Consider the following 10,315-nt stretch of genomic DNA (forward strand, 5'->3'; position numbering starts at 1 on the left):
ATATGTTTGGAAAGAAGCTAGAGAAAGACTTTATAAACAAAAAATTTACACTAAAAATACTCTCATCCACAGGGCACAGAAATTTTATGTTTTTTCAAGAGACTGAATTGAAACCTCCTGTATCATAAAGTCATGGGCTAGCGTTCCTGTGAGATTCCTCGAAGCCTTTGGCATCAAAACATTGGCTCAATCAACGGCTGTAGAACAGAATTAAGCACAATGCCACAGCTCAAATGCATGGCTAATGGATCACAAAACCTTCGATTATAGAATGCGACATACTACAGTTCCTTTCCACTATCAGATGGACCTGTGCAAGTTCCCAGAAAAGTAGCTCTATCGTGGAATTGGTTAGCAAGAAATAACAGCTACATTTTGTATGACATTCAGAAAATATAAGTTTAACTTCTCTAAGCGGAATCTCAATGACATGATCTCTGAGCCCTCTAATGGTAAGTAACAAAAGCAAGGACTTCTTCACAATCCATCACAGGCTGTTACAGGACTCTTCGAAGCTCATCTGCCATTCCTTGCAAGAGAATAGGTTTCCGAATCACTCCACTCATTCCCACCTGTAGACATCTCTCCATCACATATTCCTCGGCACTAGCCGTTAAGGCTATAATTGAAGGCCAATTCTGGCTGCAGAGTTTCCGTATTCTTAGTGCCACCTCGAAACCATCCATTTCAGGCATATGAAGGTCCAAAAGAACAATTTTGAATGACTTTTCTGCAGTGGTAAGAGCAATTAGACATTCAAACCCAGATGAAACAGAAGTTACTTGACAACCTAGCTTCTCAAGCAGCTTCTTGGTAACCATCCTATTTACACCATCGTCATCAGCTAGTATAACCCGAAGGCCTCTGAACTGTGAGTTGGACACCGGCTCTGTGGAACGTCCCTGGGCAAATATAGCTCTTCCAAAAGATGGTCGGGTATGGAACCTGAGGACAAGTGTCATACTTTGTGCAACACCAATCACATTCGGAGATATCCATATATTACCTTGCATCATCTGCAGATATTTTTTTCACATAAATTAGGACTCTTGAACAACAAAGCTACAAATATATATATTTTTTTTGATAAACTAGCTACAAATAATACTTGAATGACACAAACCAAAATAGCAATTCCATCGCATCACAATTTTGGGACAAGCAAATGCATAATGAGGTCATAAATGTTCATGAGCTAAAAGAATGATGGTCAAAAGGTGGAGGCAAACTTTTCTAATAACATATTAAATGTAAAAAAATAAAATAAAAGAAGAAAACTATCCCATGATAAGCAACTTGTAAGGCTTAACATGTGTAAATGAAAAATAAGCAACTGTCATTTTAAAGCAAATTCTCCAAAAACTCCTTTTTTCCAACGTATATTTGGAGTGCATTAGAGTTTCAATGCCTCTAAATGGCATTTTAAATAAAATATATACAATAATATAGACAAGGATCTTACAGGTATTTCATTTAATCACATCACACCAAAAAAGTATGCATTTCTTAGGACATACACATTTCATAAGAACTCTGACCATCAGGCATTTGCCTCAAATTCTGAAAACCCTAAATTCATGAACTATAATATAACCAAAGAAAATTTCTTATGTGAGGATCAACTAGTAGCATGCCCTAAAGACGGGTGGGGGTGGAGATGGAGGTGAGGGTGTTGGTGCAAGAATGCCCGAAAGGAGTGGAAAGGCATGCAGGAGAGGCATTGCCGCATAAAAAAATAACCTCATATTTATAGATTCGTAATAGCCTTTACCCTTTTTTTTTTTGGGGGGGGGGGGGGGGGGGGGGGTGGGGAAATCCTCATATACATGCAGATACAATCTCAATGCTGCCAGAGCTCTTAGAAGAATAATTTTTTCCACATTTGAAGTGTTTTTATAACTTCCTTCCATTGAAAACCTATCACCAATAACCGTGAAGTTGATTTATAATAATAGCAAAACGGAGGCCTTTTCCTTTCCAGAAAAGTATGAATAACTTCATTTAAAAATGTAAAAAGGTGTGCACTCAAATATGTAGGAATGACTAGAGAGAACCTAAGAATAAGAATTCTTCAAAATTTAACAAATCACAATGGTAGACTGTCCAAAGCAAACCATTCGTACAAAAATCTTGAAAATATATCTTATCCAAAATCTTGTCTTGTTGAAACTTTGATTATTTCTTTCATGCCAAAAAGTCAGTCCTCCATATCAAAAACTTTTATGGTGAGCATTCACCTCTTCTAACAAAGAAGAAATTCACCCCATGGACCCCCAAAAGAAAGAAGACACAAACTGATAATAAGGTTCCCTAGTTCTTGCAAATGGACAACAAAATAAAAGGTAAGAAATTGTCTCACTGCTGAACTTACAGCTACACTTGTCTACTATAATAATCCTCCTTTTAATAAGGTCATCCGTCATCAACCTCTTTCCTAAACTGGCTTTCCAAACTGGAAAACCCCATGGTAACCTTAGCAACCCAGATAATTTCCAAGGGAAAATATTGAGGATTAAATACAAAAGCAGTCCTTAGGTTTTACACGATTATCTTTCTACTCGTCAAATTTTCAATTTTATACCCTTGCTCCTTGAGTTTGTAATTTTTTTACAATAACCCTCCATCAAATTCCATTGAGTAATTTAATGGAATCTGGCATTGCATACCAGATTGAAAAAAACTAATAGCAGAATATAAAAATCTTTTGAAAAATAAAAAATCAGATAACATGCATCATTTAAAAAACTAAATATAAAAATAAATCAAAACTGTCATAATTAAATTTTGAAAATTGAATTTAGAAACAAAGAAAATTCACGAAAAATAATATTCTTTAAATGGAAAAAAAAATCAAGTTATTAAAAAAATTCACCATGAGTACTCGTGCCATCCTGGATGAACGAACGGCTGCCAGGGGCAACTGGAAGCACCCATGGTAGCATTGTTTTTCTTTTTATTTTCTTTTTTTATTTTATTTATATATATTTTTAATCTCTAGGTGTTGGCTCATGTGGTAAGGCCTTAGTCTTAGCAGTATGCTTCCTTTAAGTCCAACCGTCCAAGGCTCAAATCCTTGGGTGCAGCAAACAATTTCAAAGAGCCACATCCCATCGCTGAAAAGTTTGATGATTTACATGACTCGTTTGATGGGGACACATTACATGGGTTTAGGTTTTAACCTGATAAGAGACATGTTGCATTTGCACGGACTTTGAGATTACACGTTATAAAATATATATATATTTTTTTGGAATTTAGATACTTTTGGATTTTAAAAACTACTTTTCTCTTTTCTATTTACTATAATGATATGACTGGTGGAAATGAAACTTCCATGTGTCAGCTTATCAAAAACTAACACGAATTATTGGCCTTGTGGTACATTGTGACGTTAAAAGCTTAATGGGTGATAGACAGGTTTAAAATTGCAAGTTTAATAAAAACCCATGGATGAAATGTGGAAAAGGGAAAAGGGGAAATCAAGTTTCCAGGAACTGATTCAACAATTAACCCCTTTTTTCTCCATGTGTGGCACACCACTTTAGGTTTTTGATGGAGGGTTCTTATTGAAAAAATTACAAATCAAAGGAGCAAAATGATAAGATTGGAAAAGCAGAGAAACAAGAACGTAATCGTGCAACATCCAAGGACTGTTTTATACTTAGACCAAATAATAATAATAAACCCTCTCTGTAATGCCCCAATGGAAAGCCCAAATCACATGACCTATACTCCAAAAGGACTAATCAATGATACAATTGGAGCCACATTGGAACATTATAAAGAACAAGAATGTGGGATCTCATACACCACCTACCTTATCCTTATCATATGGGGTATCACACTCAAAATTATAAGGATCTGCAACCAAAACATTGTTACGGCTTAACCTCCAAAACATTCTTCTTAGTTTCAACACAGGAATAGAGATTCTAATACAACTCAAGAAAGGATTCTAATTTCGTACCTTGAAGAATAGTCACAAATCAAGGATTTCAAGCTCGAACAACTCCATCCAAAACGACCATTTAAGAATCTACTAGAGCACCCTTTCACTTAGTTATATAAATAAATGAGGAAAGAGGTATTCCAAGGCAACCTCGCCACACTGCACTCCATGCCAAAATACCTCCCCACTGTCCAACCATAGATAATGTCCCCTAAGTCCCAAGACTTCATGCTTCACACCAATTAGACAACTCCAAAGTTTCTCCCCTTCTTTTCTATTCCACCATACCCACTTTCCTAACATTGTTAAATTGAAGATGTTTTACGCCCTTCCACCAATTTTAATGGGACTGCACCAATTCCAATCCACTAAGTGGATTTTGAACTCATTACCAAAACCCACCTTATAAGAAATCTCTTTATAGAATCCTCAATCTATTAGCTGCTACATGAGTAGGAATGGTAGAATGGAAAAGGAAGTAGAAGACTGATAGTGTACCCATTAATAATAGTAATTCTTCCCCATTAGATAAGTATAATTTCTTCCAACTCGTCGAACTTATTTCCATTCTTTCCATCACATGGTACCACACTGCATGAACCTTAAAAGAAGATCCCAGTGGCAATCAAAGATAAGCCATTGGCAAACAATCCACCAAACACTTCAGGCAGTCTAAAAGATCAAGCTAACCACTACTACCATCTCACTCTTACTCATATTAACCTTCAAAATACAACATAGCTTCAAAATCCAACAGAATAATTCCTATCTCTATTGATCAGGGCAGCATCATCAACAAGCATAGTGCAAGTGGGAGATCAATATTGAACTACCAGTATTAGCTCCAACCTAGAAACTAGATAAATCCATCAGGCATGGTTATTAATAGTATCCTGCTAAGAAATTCCATAACCAAGGAGCAAACTGAAGTTGGAAGGTAATGATGCATATGGGTAGACAGCATCAGAGCGTTAAAGAAATAATTGTCACCACCTTCAATCTAGATGATCTTGACATTCTGGACAATCAGCCTGAACGCATCTCATAAATGACACCTGGTTTTCAATGTCTCTAGTCACTGGCACAACAAGGATAACAGAGTAATGGCTTACGGATGCACTCTCACAAGAAAAGTACTCAGTTTACATCTTGACCATCTGACAAGCAACATCATGCTTGGGTTTTTAAAGAGGTTGTCATGAACTGTCTAAATTTTGTACATTGGTGCACACATATGGTTCCATTTGTGGCAAATTTCATGTGTTATAGTCTCATTTCTCCTCTAAGCGTACATGCTAGGATTTGAAGCCAATAGCATTCAGCGAGAAATAGGACACCAACCATTTTTGCATTTTTGGCCTGTAGGATGCAGAAAAAAAAAACTAAATATCTTGGATTCTCACAAATAGAGAGACCAATTACACTGGTAACTTCAGCTGTGGATGTGGAAAGAGCATAATGCTGACTAATGAGTTGGATTTTGACATTTTTTTGCATAACTTAAAGCTAGAACAGACTTGAAACATTTTATTAACTATTTGGTTGCAATTCCATCTTGTCAAAAACTGAAAATAACTATGACGCCTCTGAGCTGGAGTTACTGGTGAAACCAAATATGAATTGCAATGCAATGCGTTAGCTAATCCATCATCAAGACAGCTCACGGAACACATCATTTAAAGAAACTTTTGTGTTTTGAGTAGAAAAGTAGCAAGTTACCAAATTGGTTCGACTAAATACAACAATCAAAACTAGAAATAGTAAAAATCCATTTTTCGAGAAAGATTATGTGTCAACCCATGGGAAACAGTTCACTGTATTTAATACTGATCCACCAGAAGTCAACATTCTCTGTGTGAATATTCAAAATAGGTACAAAATGCAATGAATTGAAAGAGGGATCACTCATTTTGCCAAGGGTAAAATCAATCACTTGCAAAATGAAATCAATAAAGTACAACAATAGAAGAGAAAACTGATTTATAGACAAAAAAATATTAGAAAATACCTGCACGAGCTTTTTACAGATGCTGAAGCTCAGGCCCTCCTTAACTTCATTGCTGATGTGCCTCCTACTGGCATGATTTACTGCTGAGATTGATCCATCAGATTGGGAGCTTTGCTCACTAATCCCAATGTCAAACTTTATGTAATGCTCATCTGGCATGCTTGATCTCCACACTCCCAACGTTTTATCATCCTTCCCATCAATACCACTCTCCTGAGAAACCCGAAATATGACAGTTCCCTGTCCATTATAGACATTCAATAGATACCCAACCATGTACAAAATCACTTGAAAGGCCCTTCTCTCATCACCTATCACCTGATCAGGCAAAGAGATCTGAACATTAAAATCAAAACTAAAGCCTTTATACATACACAAGCACTTGGCAAGACAAGAAGCTTCCTTGATCATGGAATGTAGCCCAAAAGGCCGCATCTCTAATTGGAACCTTCCATTATCCTTTGTTGAAATCTCCATCACGTCATTTATCAAAGTTGAGAGAACATGGCCAATTTTCACCATTGTGTCAACAATAATCCTCTGTTCAAAGCTCATATTCTCCTCTTGAAACATTGAGAGCAGGCCTAAAATTGAATGCATGGGCCTCCTCATTCCATGACTCATCACCTTCTGAAAGGAGTTTCTTGCCTGACTTGCCATCATTGCATTCTTCTTAGCTTGTTGTAATGCCAGATTTTTCTCACCTAGCTGCTCGCTCATTAGTTGAGACTCTTCAAGCACTGCAGCATGAGACAGAGCCACAGCCACCTGGTCAGCGACAACATCCACTATCTGCATTTCATGATAACTCCAAACTCTAGAGTTTGCAGCAGGAAGAACCAAAACCAGTATAGCATAGCAAGTGTCAACCAGCTCTGGTGTGCCCCCTTTGAAATTTGAAACTTGAAGCATTGGCATCCGAATTGCAGCCACAGCACCTGACTCAGAAGATCCACGACTGCTTGCAGCCCCTAGTGCTGACTCAGGCCTCAGAATCCTCACTCCCTTGCTCCCTCTTATCTCTAAGACATCTGGGTCATTAATTGGGAGAGAAAGGTGGTAATTATTTGAAGAACTTGTTTTCAATTCATGGGTCAGGTTCATCTCTGTTCTGCTCTCATTTGGCATCCAAACTGCACAATTCTGCAAATCCAAAATCTTGGAAAGCTCAACCAGTGTGGTATATAGTATAGTATGCTTATCAAGCGACTTTCGGATTTCTCTGGTCAGCATTCGTACATGCCAACTTGCTTCCTTCTGTTTCTTCATCATCCCAACCTCTTGATCTAACTCAAATACATTTTGCCTCAAGAATAGCTCCCTCACTTTGACTTTGAGAAGAAGAGGGATCAGAGTCAACAGGGTAATTGCAGTTGCACATGAAACCAAAGCTGTGAGAAATTTGGCAATGGTGAGGGACAGCATCAACTGGAATGAGTGTTGGCGATAGTAAGTCCATCCATTGAGCAAATGAGTCAATCCACAAAGGACTATAAAGGCGATAAACTGAAGAAGTACCCATTTGAAAGGAAAGTTCGAGCAGCTAACAAAGTAAAGGAGCTCAACAGGGATCGAAAAATATGCAACTGCAATCAAGAAATCACTCACTTTCTGGCATTCTAAAATGCTATGGATGCCCCAAAAGCCCTCATCGTCGCAGTTACAATTAGTAAGGTCATTATCGATCGCAACAACAGAGAGAACGAGATAAGCAATCAACGATCCAAAAGCTAATGCTCTTAACATTGCAGCCAAGTCGTTGCTTCTTCAATCAAATTTTCCACCAGTTCTCATTCCCGCAATCCCTAACTCACCAAACTGCAATATCATGCATTCAACTAAAGCCCTCGAACCCCAATTCTGAATTGTGATCTCCTATAGCAGAACTCCTCGAGGAAACACTCGCACAACCCGTATCACCGAAGCTCATCTGCCATCCACAAATACTAAGCTAGTTTTGTTAAAAAGGTTGAATATCTATCCAATAGATCCAAAGATATCAGGCATCCATTTATTCTGATCCTCTAGTTTCCCAGAACAAAATGAGTTTTCATATTTTCCTATCAGTTTATATTTCCTATTAGTTTGGTAATGAAAAAAAAAATGTCTACTTCTGTCACTGACCCGCTAAAGAAGAATGCAGAAAAAGCAATGACTTCTACAACCCACATAACTGAACAGCCAATTGAGAGGAAAATGCAAAGATCGCCCAACTTCAATCTATCAAAACCATCTAAACAGAACAGAAAAAAAAATAGAGAAAAAATAGCTCAAAGCAAAAAACCTCGGGCCACAGGAGGCAAAACCAACTTCAAATCATATTCATAGTACGCAATTCCCACCACTTCCACTAACCAGTGGCCAATCTTCAAACCTCAGTTAACTGGCACAGAAAATGACCCCCAAGAAAACAAAGCAAAAATCCACCTAGAAATTACCTGGTTAAGTCAGATATTTCCTTGTACTTCCATTGAAGAAAAAACAAAAAGAGAGATTTTCCATACATCATCTAACAAACCCATGTCTCTCTCCCTGCACGTCTCCCTCACTTTGCAGCTTCCAAAGAAGTATTTGCAGCTGGGGGAGAGAGAGAGAGACAGAGCAACAAGGAGAATAATAAAACTTCGAGAAAGCCATAATTTGAAAAGCTCGGGGAGAGAGAGAGAGAGAGGTGGGAGTGGGACCCAAAGACCTTTACATGAAGAGAACCTAGACACTAAACGATCTCTCACTTTTGGCTCCCGGGTCCGCATTCCTCGTCAAGACCCACAAAACATTTGTTTATTTTTGTTATATTATTAAATTACTTACTTATCATCCTTCTTACATTCAAAGTCTTTTTTCTATTATTCTTAGGAAAACGAGTGTTATGATGTGAACCGAGAGTAGCCATGTCTTCGTTTTTCCACCGTCGCATCTTCTTCAACTCGTATATGATTTAGATCTACACGAGCAGTGGGCACTGGCATTTTTCATTTTTTCAAGGATTCCGTGTTCTGACACCCAAAACAAATTGTGTAGTTACAATGGTTCTATGTCCAATCCAACTTTTCGTGTCGAATTGTGGTATGGACGCTTTCGAGATACGGTTGTTGACTCACACGTGAAAAGTACTGTTAAAAGAGTGCATTCCAGCGTGCATTGTACAGCACATCTCTATCTATCTACCTATCTATCTATTTATTTATTTATTTATTTATTTTTAAATGCCAATCAAGTAGGAGCATAAAAAAGTTTATTTTTAGATCCAATACATCTTATTTATTTAGAAAAGTTCTGAAAAAAAAAAATACATATTAGTCGTTAAATTTTACAAAATTATCTTTTTGCTCCTTAAATTTTTAAATTTGTTTTTTTAATTCTTCATGACATAATCACATGTTAAATAAATAACCAACATAAAATTGTGAAATGTGTAAATATCATATAATTATTTTGAAAAATAATATAAATGATTATTAAAAATTAATTTATTTCATATAGATATCGTATTTACTCATTTTTTAAAAGAATTATGGAATACTTACGCATTTCACGACTGCAATTATAATTTTTCTTGTTAGTAAAATATACAATAATATAATAAAAATTACAAAAAAATTAATATTCAAACGAAATCAGTTTGGGCTGAGGCACGGAAATATCGCTCTCTTTAAAGAGATTCAAGCCCTCTGTAGTGTACAAAATCTCAAATTAACCGGTGTAACATAACTTCTCTTGATTTGACTCCTCCAAGATATAACAGTTTAACTGATTATCGTATAGTCTGAATCAACTCTGCACAAATATTTAAGCTCAAACTCTACTAAAAAAATACATTTCTTTTATCTAAAAATACTCTCAAAACATATTTGCATACAGCCCTTTTATTATTTTATGATATATCAAGATAACACTAAACTCAAAACCTCTAAACACATTAGACGGACGCTCCCAATATATAAAAAGCCAATCATGCATGTAAAAAAATAGCCGTTTGTACATACGGCATCTGGGCAATAAAAAAGATAAATAATAAAAAAGGACGTTGGCTATCATCAATGATGCTTAAAAAGGACGTTGGCCAATTAACGATTGTTGTTACTCGATTAACACAGACCAAAGGTAAGTAAAAACAACGGTTAAAATATTAATTAAAAAAAAATACCAACATTTCTTAATTATTATACATACTGATTCCACATCCTGTAGCTACAACGCGACCCCTAGACTGCTTGTAACATAACTTAACTTATCGTTGGTAGACTGACTACACCTTCATGTAAACGTTCTTTGCCAGTTTTCAGGTGGCTTACACACCCACCTGTCTCTTTGCATTGGTACCATGTAACTTTTATGACCATCCTCTAATGTTATAA

General features: G+C 36.7%; 1 protein-coding gene across 2 annotated transcripts; it reads right to left on the reverse strand.

The window, feature by feature from the left end:
- Window positions 1–210: 210 nt before the first annotated feature.
- LOC122315922 (protein EIN4) lies at window positions 211–8,630 on the reverse strand. Of its 2 annotated transcripts, none has more exons than XM_043132260.1 (3): window positions 8,396–8,630; window positions 5,958–7,887; window positions 211–1,016 (listed from the first exon to the last, which is right to left on the reverse strand). In XM_043132260.1, exons 2-3 carry the CDS (start codon window positions 7,701–7,703, stop codon window positions 498–500), a joined length of 2,265 nt encoding a protein of 754 aa, XP_042988194.1. In that variant the 5' UTR covers window positions 7,704–7,887; window positions 8,396–8,630; the 3' UTR covers window positions 211–497. The 2 variants fall into 2 exon arrangements, with proteins under 2 accessions (XP_042988194.1, XP_042988195.1); XM_043132261.1 differs by having other exon boundaries at window positions 5,958–7,903.
- Between the last annotated feature and the right edge of the window lie 1,685 nt (window positions 8,631–10,315).

The sequence above is a fragment of the Carya illinoinensis genome, chromosome 7 (genome assembly GCF_018687715.1).
Source record: "Carya illinoinensis cultivar Pawnee chromosome 7, C.illinoinensisPawnee_v1, whole genome shotgun sequence".
NCBI lineage: Eukaryota > Viridiplantae > Streptophyta > Magnoliopsida > Fagales > Juglandaceae > Carya > Carya illinoinensis.

Bases quoted from the DNA above. Each gene is read 5' to 3' on its own strand.
- LOC122315922 (XM_043132260.1), bottom strand. From the start codon at position 7,703: ATGTTAAGAGCATTAGCTTTTGGATCGTTGATTGCTTATCTCGTTCTC. The intron at 1,017-5,957 runs GTATTTTCTAAT...AAATATCTGCAG, and splicing joins TCTGTAAAAAGCTCGTGCAG to ATGATGCAAGGTAATATATG.